This window comes from Phallusia mammillata, chromosome 2 (genome assembly GCF_965637545.1).
Source record: "Phallusia mammillata chromosome 2, kaPhaMamm4.hap1.1, whole genome shotgun sequence".
Taxonomy (NCBI): Eukaryota; Metazoa; Chordata; class Ascidiacea; order Phlebobranchia; family Ascidiidae; genus Phallusia; species Phallusia mammillata.
In genome coordinates this window covers 23067695-23082464 of record NC_137253.1, presented here as the reverse complement: position 1 = coordinate 23082464, position 14770 = coordinate 23067695, and the positions used below count along the sequence as shown (strand labels likewise).

The following is a 14770-nucleotide window of genomic DNA, read 5'->3' as shown; positions in this document are numbered from 1 at the left end:
TATATGCAGGGTCTCAACAAAAACAATGTGTGATTTATGTTTATGTTTGTAACTTGACATTATAACCTTATGTGTACTTCGCCGGTGTATTAAAGTTTCTTACACGGTTTGGTAGTTCAACATAGGACAGAATGATGGACCCGTGGCAGGACGTCTGCAGAGACAATGCTCGCAATACAAACACTTAATTATTGACTTCTGCACACAGACAATGTCTTGCGCGGACAGTCACGCCTTAATTAGCATGTCAATGTGAAATGCAATTACTTTATGTACTGTATGCTCGGCGATGCTTGTGCACATGCAGGGAGGGAGTGTGTTGGTCGCAGTCACTGTAAGCAAGTCAGAAGGGCTCATCCCCAGCCATTGTAAGCGACCGGGTCAGCGGCATGACTCGCGGTTGAACTGTGCGCTCTCGACCAATGTGTGGTGGTTACCTGTGCTTTGTTATTTTTACATTCCGATGTTCCCTTTTACAGGACACTTTCCCGCAGGGCAGCTATAGGACTTGTAGAAACGCGCTTGCTCTGGCTTAGAAAAACACGCACTGTGGCCCGGGAAAGAAGGGGCGAAGTTTAAAGAGAAGGCGGACAAACGTTTACCGATCAAGCATCTTCGACTTGTGCACTGAAAAGTCGGGGAACAGGAAAGAGAAACTTCGCTGGCCCGAAGTAATTACACTTCAACGCCCGCCATATTTTTTATATCACCGAGTCGGAAGAAAACAAGTTTTATCAGCAAAGACCAGTGAGACTTTTACTTGAGACCCAGCTCAAATCTCATTTACACAGAATAGACTCGTTAACTAGTGAGAGAGCTGAAACACCGATTTGCCGAATTAAGGTCATCCAGTCGGCAACATAGGGGTGAACAGCTTTAACTCCGCTGTCGTGGCGGGGCAACTTGCGGCAACACGCGGCAAACTGGATTCGGGGTATCTTCCACCTTCGGCTGAGGGCCACCTGAGCAGTGGCAGCGACGGCGGATTTCCGATTTACGGCCACGAACCCTTCGACTTTGACGTGGACGACAAACTGACACTGGAAGAGAAGTGCATGATGGGAGATCCTATGCAGTCTGGATGCGTTTCAGCAGCGATAAACTGCGGTAAGAAATCTTTTGTTATTGTAAATTCTTTAAGAACAAATTAAACTGTGGATTTATAAGAAACTTTGGCCTTTGCGAGCTTCGTTGGTTTTTCAATAATACTTAACAATAATTTTCGAGTTCTTTAAATTTTTAATTTTAATCGAGTCAGATCTACTTTGGGTTTTGAAATTCTTTCAGGCTTTGAAGTCTATATCATAAACTCGGTCACGAAAATCGTTGTTTCAATTTGTCGATTGGACAAAAACGTATGTGCACAACAAACCGAGAAATAAAGTTTGCATAATAGGCTTAAAAATGAGGAGTATTAAACATTTGTAACTATTGCTTACACGAGCCAGGAGAATTATTCACTGAGAATTAATATATCTGCACGCGCCCTGCTAATGTGACGCAAAATTACAATAAGGAAAAAGTTTTCAAAGTAACAATTGGTTTGGCAAAAAAATACATTTTGACAATCCGTAATTTAGGCTTTGTTAAAGTTTTACCAGATACTTTTCTACAATATTGGTTAGTTTGTAAAAATAAGACGTATTAATGTGGCTGATGGTAATAAAACTTGGTAATTAAAAAAATCTTTAATACTTTTTTAGATTAGTCCAGCAGGTCAACAAAATGTGGTTATCGGCAAAATAGCATAAACTTCCACAATATCGAATCGTCTGTGTATTTATTATAGCACGCGTTTTAGTTACTAAAATTACTGTACATGAATAAACACAAAAGTGACATTTTCTAAGCACATAATGTTTAAACTTAGCAAAGCTGACATAATGCGGTCCACGAAACTTCCGAGCACGCAAATTAGTAACCATCCGATTAAAAGGTGTATATCTGGTCACGAATATAGCAATTAACGGGTTACCTACTTCTGAAACAATGGGATCGGCTATTAAGAACACTTGTAGATACTTAGTGCAAGTGTATAATCCGAATAGACAATCCATTAATACCTGGTGATTGCGGGTCGCCTTAGTTTACTTCGGCACGCGCCGGTGTTATGTTAAGTGATCGTGCCTCTAATGATGGTGATGCCAAGACGGCATAATATGCGCCATTAACCTCTCCACTCATGTCGAACAGTCAACAGTTAACGGCTGTGGGGTCGGGTTTTTTAGAGATTGAATAGGTAATGTTCACTTCCACTTGGGCTTTATTTTACCGCCAATTACACATCACAGTTATATGGTTGATTAATTAGCTTCATTTAAAACAATAAAATAACCCAACCTATTTTAAGTGCAATGCTATGCAAACTTAATGCGCTTCTAATATTAAGTGACCAATCCGCATTAATAGCCAAGATAGCCTATAAGTTAACCATATGACAGCCTTTTATTATGTTGTCGTATTTAACTCAATAAGTTCCTCAATATTTTTACCCAATACCACAGCGCTTGAAAATTTTTGTTTATAGACAGGCCTTTGGGAATTTTCAGTAAATCGAAATAATTGATCTTAAACCGTGTGTCACGTGTAGAAGTGACCTAAACATCTTTGCTCGGTCTTATGCGGTTCCACGTGAACACAAACGTCCCATAAATTATGCTCTAATTTATCGACCGACCGAAATAGACTCGCGGTGACTCCATAAGGTCCAAACAACCTCTGAAGCTAAAAGTTTTTGAAGGTGTTGAGTATAAAGTATGCTATAACTGCACGTGACGCAGAATAATTGCATTATCCTCAAAAATAAAAGGAAAGCTGGTGAATAAATGGAAATTTAAGTTTATAAATCGTAATGTCTTCACTGTGTAAAAACGCAACGTATGTCTGTACTATATGGGGAACAGAGCATACCACATAGCGAATGATCGCCATGCGATACAGGTGGGTCGTTTAATTCAGTGTGACAATTAGGCGACATGAATTTTCAAAATGGCGGATCACTCGACAAACTGCGCCATACGCTGAAGCACATGCCAGACAGGCAAACTTGCGCTTACGAACAACGGTTCGACAAATGGACAAGAGTTTGTACAGATTGTCCAACAACCTGTTTTAGGTGGTGCCGTAATTTAGAACAAACTGTTGAAAACATTTAACACATGCGAATACGTGATGTAACGGCCGATTGCGTCACAGAATTATCTGTGTGGGATTATCGAACACAGCTGAACAAAATCGTGTGAATAATTTACAGGCCTTGGAAACTGGATCTAAATAAATATCTCCGTTATATAATGCGACTTGCCAAAGTTGTACAAGACAAACTAAACGAAATTTGTCGAAGTTAAATGGGATAAAGTGAAGGTTATGCTTGTGAATAATGTTTCAGCAGCCATTCAGAAAGATCCAAATGACATCTTATCGCTATAAAGTCGAGAGATTTTGAATTTTGGCGCGCTCATCCTGAAATCGCTGCAATTTCGGTTGACAAATTTGCACCTTCCCACCGGTGCAAGGTCATGTATTTGTTTACATGCTGCAACGGCTGGGCGCAAATTGCCGAGAGTTAAGTACGTCGATCGCTGCTTGACTCGTTCTAAGCTGGAAATGGCATAACTTCTGGCGGTGCTCGGCACAAATCGAAGTTTGCTCGGCGGGAGTCGCGATAAGTGTATTGGACACGCTTTCCAAAGCTGCTAATGCACTTTTCATTTGCACCGACGTGTCCCCGTACGACTGGCCTAATTGCCGTCCATTTGCCTAACCAAATAGAAATCGCAAAACGGCCGAGAATGCGTCAGTGATTTCCGATAACCAGAACGACGTGGGTCGCGTGCTCGCCAGCATTTCATTACCGAGATTAAGTTTGTGAGCCGCAAATTAGATAAGTGGCGCGTGCCATTAATTGCCCGCGACCACTTAGGGATTAACGCCGCTGACACACGTCACACTTTCCTTGAGTTTTCTTACTAACTTATGTCGTGACCTCAGGATCCCAAGTTACCGCGACCCAAAATTCCCCTTCAAGCACGCGAACAGGTTTCCTCATCAGTTAGCATTTGTCCTGCATGTGTGTCTGCATTTTTACACGGTTTGGAATTTGAAGCGTCAAATTTCACTCTGGCGCCTAGCTGTCGTTTAAAATTTGACCACTGTCAATCATTGCACAAGGTGACCGCCCAAAAAGCACGTTCTGATCTATCAAGCGAATTCCCCCTAAGAAAACAAAGCAGTTCATTGTGGGCGTTCAATTCATTAGCGACCATTTCACACTGGAAAGGGCATTCTACCTTTTGTGTTCCTGCTTGTTTTGATACAGTCGCTGGTCGTGCATCAAAACCGAATCTACGGGATCTGTGTGTGAACCCGCAGTGTTTTTAGTAAGCGTTCCGCCAGTTGCTTGTAGCTGCTGATCGCCGACCGCTGTTTCACTCGCTGAACGGGAAATTAACTTTGAACACTTGCAATCGACCAAACCGAAACAGAAAGCACGCCGTATCGAGACAAGCTCCTGTTACCGGCACATGTTTGAAGTTCTGCACCGAACCAAGCGCCACTTGTGGCAAGTACTGGATTGAAATCAGTTTGTAGAACTCCCGAAATTTGACCCCATACATGGACATAGGTGCGGTATGATGGGCAATAAACATGTCGATCTCACAGCCGGTAACCTACGCTCTGGATTTAAGTGTTTATATGACTCTTCGTGTGCGTGACGTGAGTCACCCCAAGCGACAAATACACCTGAATCTAGATGTATCCAAAGTCCGAGTGAAACGAATCATTGATGATTTAGGACCAAAGGTGTCCGCAGAAAGCCTCCAAAAATCATGTGCACTTTCTTACGTGACGACGATGTTGGTGCTGTGAACCTTGGCGGGGCCATCTTGCCTATCAAGTCAACGATAGTCGTTTGTCAAATTTGAGGAGCGCGTCGTGTCTATATGTTTGCTTGCACGATACAGTTTTGCAAGACAGTGCAGGAATTACCGGACCCGCTGCGCAAACAAGTAATACACAAAGCGGACTGACTGCCTCTTGGCAACCCATCTTCCCTTGTTGCGGTAAATTCCAATTTCACCCGGAACAAGCAACCGGATGAAGGCTTTCTCAAGAGGGTTGTGGGGCGATAAAAGTTTAATGCGGGTCTGAAAAGAGCAATCGAGGCGACCACTGATTTTAATTACGTATCCATGTCAAGACCACGCAGTAAACGCCCGCAAAGACACGGTCCTACGTAGTTGACAGTATGCGAGGAAATTTCGGGACTTTGGCTATAAATCTGCCAAAAAAAAAACAATGCAACTATGGGAGACCTTTGACAGGTTTTTGATCGGTCCATAACGAGCGTAATTGCGACCAAAAAATCGCAAACTGCGCATAGAGAATAGATGACAAAACTCGATGTGCAGCTGCATGTGTACACGCAAACAGTCTGTCGGTGCTTTAATGTGGCACCATTTCTGTCGTTAGCATTCTTATCTTTTGTTCGCCAGAAACACCTGTGCGATTGCCCCGATAACATGGCGTCTTGTCGGGGAAAAATAAGAAGCGCAAAATCATAAGCCTCGCCATAAGGGTCGCCTGTTTACGGCTGTTTGACAACAATCTTTGCGACGCGTTTATTTACTCGCGAAAGTTGGTCGCACAGGCAGCGTTCATTTTGAGCACCCAGCTCGGGCGCCATTTTTGACGCCTTTTTCTCAAGCAGGTTATAGATTATACATATATATTACAACAACAAAAGTATGTAACAGCACGCGTGTACATCAATACAAGAAATCACGATGTAGCATACACTAAGCGTACGCCAATTCACAACGTGGGAATTTTTTCCCGATGATTCCTGAGGGAGTCAATTACAGACGATAGGCGGCCAATTACGATATCCAACGTCAAAACGACATATGCCGTCGACGATTACAGGGATCCTTTACACGCATCGCGTCGCACGGGGCAAACACAATGGAGCAAATCTTGCGTGATTCGCCCTTCCGGATTTGAATCCGTTCCCTAATCTCATTATTAAACAAGCAAGCCGATTTGTTACCACACGTGCGATACTAGCAACAACAGTAAAGTGGCCACGGTTGCAAAGTGGAATTTCATCAAGCGATATCTGATTTCACCCTGGTGATATACGTAAATAAACATTCAAAGCGATTAAAGGTTCCGGCCGTCAAGGTAGATGCCAAAAATAGTAATTAACAGCTTGTACGATAGGGCAATGAAAGTGGCGTTTTATCCTTTCATCAGCAAAAATGTTCTGAGAATCTATTTTTCTCGGGAAAGAGATTGTGTTTTTAAACAATAACCGAGCTAAATGGCAAGTTAAAAAACATAGAATACAAAATTGTTGTGTTCAATTTAATTTAAATGAATTTAACCAAATAGGGAAAGCAAACATGACTGGCATTGACCTACGTGGCAGGGAAGAGATTTTTCCTCACCACTGAGCGAAAACAATTGCTCAAAATATAAAACATTTACGTCAGGGCTTGACAGAACACGATTTCACCATCACCCCTCGCCCTTGACCGCAAAACCGTGGAAGTCGAAATGAAAACGATCGAAGTCCTTCAGTAACGTGTCTTCATTGAAAAGCCCTTGAAGGATTACCTTCATCTACAAGCTTAGCCAATATGATTGGATCACGATTTCCAACGATCAATACGACGACAAAAATCATGTAGCCAAAAAGGCGCGCATCGTATATCAAAGAGATAGAAAAATCAAAAAATAAAGGCAGTTTTTCAGGCTTCGTGTTACTTTTAAGCTGTGGTTCAAAACAAAATCTAAACGGTGATCATAGAAATCCTCAACGGGCAATATAACTTGGGGTGGTGTAAAAATATTTTCTGTGTTTGAGGAAAAACATAAACACAACAACTTAAACAAACATCTTATGAACATACACAGTGGAACACAGCAAATGCCAACCATTGCACTTAAAACTTAATTCTTAGATTTCGCTATAATATCTTATTTCTAACAAATAGTTTGATTAGAATTTTGTGACTGAAACAAAACAAAAATCACAAGCAGTGTATAATATTTTTGCATTTATTACAGATCCTTGCCATATTCCCCTATGCGTGGGCTGTGGGATGCCGATCCATGACCAGTATATCCTCCGAGTGGCGCCCAACCTTGAGTGGCACGCCGGTTGCCTAAAGTGCGCCGATTGTGGTCAGTATTTGGACGAGACGTGCACTTGTTTTGTGAGGGACGGCAAAACTTACTGCAAGCGAGACTACACAAGGTGAGTGTTTGCTGCAGAATTGTAATCACAGTTTTGTATTTCTCATTGGTCTGTAGGATGTTCTGTTCAAATTGTAATTTGTCACAATAAGATTGGATTTCAAATTTAAACAACGCATTTTATACATGGACGAGAAAAAATACGTTGAATTTGGTTTCCCTGTTTTTGTATCGTAAAACAAGTTGTCAACGAAATCTTTTAAGTGATTAAAACTTGTTGGGACTAAACTCAACTGGTGAAAGCACTGGCCAGCGCTAATCCCTCGGGTAATTTCAGCTGGCCCCAAGTTTTACTTGAACATTTAGCGAGTCGTATATTTGTGACCTCCTGGGCACTTGCGAAATCCTGACGGGCCCCGGCCATGAATTATTGATGAGGCGCGCATGCGAACCTTTACCTGGGCGCGACCTGACGCTTTTCTATCTTGATTTCGCAATTAAGTATCATAGTTCGCCTTTTTAGCGAGGCGCAAATCCATCACAATATTCGCCCAACTGCGCCCGCCATCGTCGTGTTTTTACTCACCGATCCCGCTCCCCTTGTCGATCGATTGCGCCGCTGTTGGCTTTTCGATGAAAATGTCAGCTTTGGCGCCCTAGTCGCGCGGTAGGCGTTTAATAAACTTATGCTTTGTGCATGCTAATTCTCAAATTTTCTTTTTTTTGGCATTGAACGCAATTTGCCATTGCCAATGTTGGGCCAATTTTCGTGTAAGCGTCGACTTACCGGTGTCGAACGTTCTATTGTGCTCGCTCACTTGAACAGACTTATCGGCCGTGCCAATCGATACCCGATACAAAACTTGGTACAGTGGATGTGGTGTTATGGGTATGCGCCAAATTATGCACGGCTGGAGTCGGGAAACTTGCCCGGGTGGGGCGCTGAGCGCAGGCGTCGTCGATCGCAGTGAGTCCCGTATTAGGTTTCGTTTCCAAAGATCGCGATCTCCTAATAACGGGGCCTCCGACGTTTCGCCGGGATCCCAGAAACAATAGTCCATGTCGCGGTCTTATCGCACAGATCTCGAATTCGGCTGAAAAGTTTGGAAAGAAACGAGGCGCTCGAAGACGTAAGTGTTGCAATTTATTCGGCTGCGTCTGGTGCCATGTTATCTTAAACGGGAAGCGTACAATAAACATACGACTGTCAGGCATTTGGCTACATATTGGACGTTGACTTTTATTCCGTGTACGGTCGATCACCCAGCATTAAGGTAGCATAAGAAGCGATCAATACGAATCAGAGCTGCCAAGTTTTAGAGCAGCAATCCCATGTCGATTTCTGTGTTCCATACATACAAAAGCGATCTCCTGGCCAAAGATAAATCGAGCAAGGGTACGTCATGGCCCGGAAGGGATGTTTTCATTTGTTCGTGAAAAAACTTGTGACTCAAATTGATCCAAGTGGAAAGCGCGGTTTCGATTTCGATTAATCGATAACCGAGGCGGCGATGGCAGCGCGCGGCATGTTAAAACCCTGGCAGAGGAGCTGACGCAACGGTTTCTTTTTGCGCAACAACAACAACCGTGCCCCGTTGCTTTGTATATTTGTGTGCAACTGTCACCGCGCGCACACCTCCCGCCATTAATATTTCACAAGTTCCCAGGGGCCTGAGCAAACGCTGCCGCCGAGTTATTTTCACGATTTCCCACCGAATGGTTGCGCTTCGGCGAGAAACACAAGCTTTTTGCAACGCGGCTTGACTGGGGATCGGCAAGGGTGTGCATCATTTTTCTCCATCGCCGGTTTTGACGCGTCTCCAAACCCCGTGTTTTTACGGGCAATTGCTTTGTTTTTACATCGCCGGTCTTTTAGCGGCGGTCTAGGCCCTGCTGAAACAACACGGGATTAGACTGCTCGCCGGGCGAGAGGCGCGTGTGAAGCCCTTGGGTGCGTTAGTTTTAAAACGCGAAGGTTGCAAATTCGGAAATCGTGCCCCAAGGACTGTAGTTTAAACTACCTGAGAGCATTGTCAGAAGCACGAGATGTCCAGTGAAACCACTATCATCTGTGGCTGAGATTTTCTTGGTCGCTTTTCTGCGCCCAATATTGTATCCAAGCCGGTAACTTATTATTTCATGGCTAAATGTCACAGAAGATGTACACGGTACATCTGTCACTAAACCGATTCTTGTCTAACCCACTGAAAACGTGTCACCTGTAAAACGGAACCACGCAATTTCGTAGGACTGTCAGAAAAATTATGATACACGCCGAAGAAGTGCGCCCTAAATCAGGAGTAGTGTTGTAAAAATCGGTGAAACAAGATCCGATCGGGATTAGACAAAAGCCCAGTGCAGCAATTCCTAACCTGATTACTGCTTTCGGCAGTAAACCGTGTTTTCGTTGTTAATTTCACTCGGCATCGATTCTGACATTGACGAACTCCGATATGTGCCTGCGCAGATTATTATCTCATCTGCTGCGGCGGAACAACCGAAATCGGTGATAGACAAATCTCGCGTACCCTGCCATATCCGTGAAGGCTGACAAACGATTCAAAAGACCTTCGATCGCTGGCCACTTGTCGCCCACTCGTGTTATTTGACCCCTTGCTTGCATTGCAATCAAGTGACAACGTAATTACGCTACCTAAATATGTCGGGCAGTTGACCTGTCGCCACTTGACCCAACAAAGGGCGCTGAATTCCCGGTAACCGTTATTGGCAAGTTGACATTGTCCAGCGCCAATTAATCGTGCAAACAACCGTCATGAAATTTTGTTGGATTTGTAACGGACTATATGCTACCATAGTCTGCGGACTCTGCTAGTTGTTGATGACGTCTTTATTCACGTCACCGAGTTTGATGTGTGCACGCGCAGTGGCCGCAGTCGCAAGGGATTTGCACGTCCTCGCTTCCAGCTGCGTATCCCGAAGTGAATATGTCACGCTAATGGGCGCAGAATAGCCGGTGCCAAAGGAGGTGAAAACATTGCAAACCCGCGCGTACTTCCAACGCAGTTGCGAAGCAGGGCAATTAGGGAACTTGTTCAATTCAAAATAGACGCTGGCCCATGGGACTTACACGCCCGCATTCTGCAGGCAATAGAGTTTGACTGAAATTCGATTTGTTTTCCATCGTGCGAATTATTCTAACGCGTATTCATTGCGTTTCAGGCTTTTCGGAACCAAATGCAACAAGTGCGGTCTCGGCTTCAGCAAAAACGACTTCGTGATGCGGGCGCGGGACAAGATCTACCACATCCAGTGCTTCAAGTGCGTGGCGTGCAGTCGACAACTGATTCCGGGCGACGAGTTCGCTTTGCGGGACGACGGGCTCTTCTGCAAGGCGGACCACGAAGTTGTTGCGGCAGGCGAAATGATAGGTGAGCAACAAACCATTTAAAACCTTTCGGTTCAGTCGTGAGTACCTGGTAAATCATTGTACACAGAGTGTCGCAAAAAAAACATGTTTCGAGACCTATAAACGTGTCGACTTTAATTTAGAAGTTCATTGGTCCGCAAGGCATCGGCACTTGCGGAATGAACCGCAGGCTGTTTACCCAAAACTTCGCCCAGACCAAAAGCCCGTGGCGTTCGGAGGCGGCGGATCAATGCAGGACTTTCTCCCTGATCTTTATCGAGTCTTTTTCTCGACGCCTTGCTACGATCGCAGATAGAAATCTGAAGCAAATGGCCGACTGTAGAATAAAACCGCGTTCGCAGGACTAGCCGTCACAACGGTCCTCTGCCTCTAGGAAGTTTGGTCGGCAACGTTGCGCTTTGTTGCCACTGTGCAAGCTTTAAATGCCTGCACCGCGCTGCGTCCTCGAATGACTGACAGCCGATCGCTTGTGGCCACTAAAGTTCGTCTTTGATCGTCCAGGGAGATTCTCCCCTGATAGCTCGCGCAGCAGCCTGAACACTGCGCGGAAGTCTTGAAGCAGTTGGCAGTGGATTAGCGTTCCTCTTCGGCATGAAACCGAAAACCCAAAATAGCGGATACCATTCGGTCTGCGCCGGAAACTTTAATTTTTGCGGGCACAACCTCCAGGCGGCCATTCGGCCTTGTTAAGTGTTCAAAACCCGTTGATTTTCCTCGCAACGTTGCGATGTGCTCAGTTGATCCCTGTAATTCGCTGTCCGTGCACCTGGAGAAGCCTGAACTCGGTTCGATAGCAACTGCGATACCACGCACTCGTGCGGCCAGGACCCTGCAATTATATAGATAAAAATCGCGGGACAGGGTGATCTTTGAAGCCAGATGTCACCCTCAACGCCTGTTTATTTGTTCTCGGTGCGATATCTTGGCACAGCGTGGACCCGGCTCTGAACTCGCTCATGTTACCCATCACCGAGTTAACTGTTGCGTTTGATCGAACATCGTGTTTTCGTACACAAACAATACTGACTGATCCTTCACGACGGCAACGTGATCCTATACATAGCTTTGCATTCCGACGGTGTACTTTCTCCTCACACAACACCTGTTTTGTATTTAGGCCGACACGACCCTCACCACTTGCCAGGGTTTCCTCCGGGCGGCAACGGCCCCAACGGCATCGTCAGTCCGCCAGTGATGGGCAGAATGAACGGGTCTTCCAACAGCGACCAGGGAAAAAGCGGACATCGCAGTGGCGCAAAACGGAAAGATGGCAAAACGACACGAGTGCGGACCGTGCTGAACGAGAAACAACTGCACACGTTGAGAACTTGTTACGCCGCAAACTGTCGACCTGATGCCCTCATGAAAGAACAACTGACCGAAATGACCGGTCTCTCCTCGCGAGTCATCCGCGTCTGGTTTCAAAACAAACGTTGCAAGGACAAGAAAAGATCAATCGCCTTAAAACACATGCAAGAACAACAAGCAAAACAACAACAGCAACAATCCGGCGACCAGGTACGAACACTAGCAACAGCCTATACAGAAACACATCCAGCTACTTGCAGTGCAGTTTTTCTCCTATCCAATAATCACAGGTGTTTGGGCGCCCCATATCAATATTTTGCGCCGTAGTCAGGTTACCGCAAACACACCGACCGCGACAAGTATTAGTGATAGATTTACGATTGTTGGCATTCAACACGAACTGCAAAAATTGCGGCCAGAGTCTGGCGCAGATTTGCTGTCCAGATGAACAAATAAGCCACACAACCCCGAGCGGCCTTGACCTGCCCAATGCTGGAGAAGGGTGCAATTAAAACCGTGTTAATCACGCAAGGTCTCTCGGATAAGGTAGCACTGTAAACGCCCTGTACTGCGCTCTTAAGTCGAAAAATACGCCAGTGTGGACATAACCTTTGAGCGCAAACGACCGTTATACAAGAATTGGTGTTCACACGTAGACGAGTGTCGCGGAGTGTGATGTTGCAACGTACATCGGGCGGCAATCGTAGGCGTACGCGGATAAATCATTAAACTACTGCGATGGAGGGCTCGAAGTGTAAATACGTGTATCGGGTTATGTTATCACGTCCCTGGTGAGGGCCCACTATCAGGCAATGAGCGTTCTCCTATTTAAGTGTCCGCGATCGCATGGGGACCCGAAATGCCCGTGTCCGAGGCGCCCGGTAGCGGAAAGGCATCAGACAAACTTCGCAACATTACACCAAAACTCAAGAGCTGTCGTTGAGATAGATACAAGACATGCACGTAAATGCGTTCCCACACTTTTAAGCTGAGGTCCCTAACTGTCAAGTACCCCGCGATAATTGGCCACTGCGCTGAAACAAATACTTTATCTCAGAGGGGGTAATAACAGTTACGGTATTCGACCACAAATGTTAGTGACAAACGATCGACGTGAAACTGACGTGTCGCCTGTCCACACGTTTGTCTTCCACTTATTTTCAGGTGCTCCGCATATTGACACACGCGATAAGGCCTCGCAGCAACAATGCGTCGGTTATACCCGGGTGATAAGAAAAAATGTAGCCGCAAAGAATCATACACAAACATACAAACCACGTTATCCAAATCTTAAGACAAAAATTTTAACGCCTTAAGTTTTGGCACATACGAAATTTTACAACCACCAAAAGGGTATGAAAGAATTAAAATGGCTGTTTTGGCTTTCAGAGTGGATCGAACGGTGGTCAAGGTTTATCGGGAATGAATGGCGTTCCAATGGTTGCATCCGAGCCAGTACGAAACGACGTGGCAGTTGCCAATACTGTTGAGGTGCAAAATTACCAGCAACCAGCATGGAAAGCACTCAGCGACTTCGCCCTGCAGAGTGAAATCGAACAACCGGCATTTCAACAACTGGTAAGTAATCTGCACCAAAAATACCAAAGCAAATGTCATGTAGGAAGACAAAGCTACAGCAAAACCAAATCCCCACCTGTTTTATAGGTCACAAATTGTAATCAAATTAATTTTTGAAACAGATATAAAGTCATTGTTTCCGATTAAAAACACCAGAACCCAATTTCCATTTTCAGCTTTTTCAGCAAGTGGTTTAAAATATGTAACTTGTGCTTGCAGGTCAGCAATTTCTCCGATCATAACCAAAGCTCAATGTCGGACTCGGAGATCAGCAGCATTCCCTCTGTTTCCTCAGCTGGGCATGAACCAGGCAACCACTGTTCGACGCCCCTTACCGTTGAATCACATATGACCGCCTGCAGCTAGCTGGATAGGTTGCACTGTGCCTCCAACAAGAGGTCCCATCTTAAACTGCACAGCATGAAATGGTGAAAATCTGTATGGTGACAGAACAGCGAACCACCAAACAGCTTCCAATACATCGAAGGCTTACTGGTAGCCACAGAACGAGGTTTATTAAAGGCTGCTTTCTTCTTCTGTTGCTACACTGAAAAACACTAGAGGCAATACAGAGCACACGTTATTACATGATGCAGAGTTTTGTCATATTTTGCAGAATACTACATGCTGCTTAAACCAACAGGCAATCGTGTTTTGCAGTTCTACCATGTGTGTCCGTCCTATTAGTCTGTTTTGTGTTTTACTTTATTTCCTATTATTGTTATTACTTTTAATATTATTTCCGTGTGTCCTTGACTGCTGGCCTTGTCGATTTTGGGACGCGTGTGCTGCTTGTTATTTTTTTGTGTACAGTATTTAAATATTCAACTAGCCATGTATTTATTCGGGACTAAGTCAGTTTCCGCCTCATTTCAATTGAACAAACAATGCTTCTACATCTCGGAGAAAACGTGCAGTATTTTGCAATCTCTGTTTCTGAAACGCAAGTTCCTCGTAAGAGACTTTCATAATATATTCCCTGAGAATTTGTTGAGCATCCTAATAACAGCTTGACAGCGATACAAATAATCGCCTTTTTATTGCCCGGCACCTCCTTTCCACTTGGCACAATAGTTGCCGTTTGCCGTTTTTTTATGCTGAACGATCGTGTACACCTATGTCCGAACACGTACACACAACAAAATGCATGCAAATATTGCAAGGGCGCCCACCCAAGCCCGTGTTGTGTTTATTTTTCAGTAGATCGTAGCGACGGTGGGGTTTGCGTTGGGACTTGATCCAACCAACCACTGCTGCGTCTGTGATGAAGCAAATACAGAGAAACTCTATCTATGA

General features: G+C 44.8%; 1 protein-coding gene across 1 annotated transcript; it reads left to right on the top strand.

The window, feature by feature from the left end:
* Positions 1–449: 449 nt before the first annotated feature.
* LOC145212749 (insulin gene enhancer protein ISL-1-like) lies at positions 450–14770 on the top strand. The gene is made up of 6 exons (XM_080080989.1): positions 450–1107; positions 7072–7261; positions 10381–10589; positions 11706–12106; positions 13286–13474; positions 13694–14770. The coding sequence occupies exons 1-6, from the start codon at positions 1056–1058 to the stop codon at positions 13838–13840; spliced, it is 1188 nt and encodes a 395-aa protein (XP_079937115.1). The 5' UTR covers positions 450–1055; the 3' UTR covers positions 13841–14770.

Excerpts from the sequence above, each read along its gene's own strand:
- LOC145212749 (XM_080080989.1), top strand. The coding sequence starts at position 1,056 with ATGATGGGAGATCCTATGCAGTCTGGATGCGTTTCAGCAGCGATAAAC. Across the intron at positions 7,262-10,380 it reads TGCAAGCGAGACTACACAAG|GCTTTTCGGAACCAAATGCA; the intron begins GTGAGTGTTTGC and ends ATTGCGTTTCAG. Across the intron at positions 10,590-11,705 it reads TGCGGCAGGCGAAATGATAG|GCCGACACGACCCTCACCAC; the intron begins GTGAGCAACAAA and ends TTTTGTATTTAG.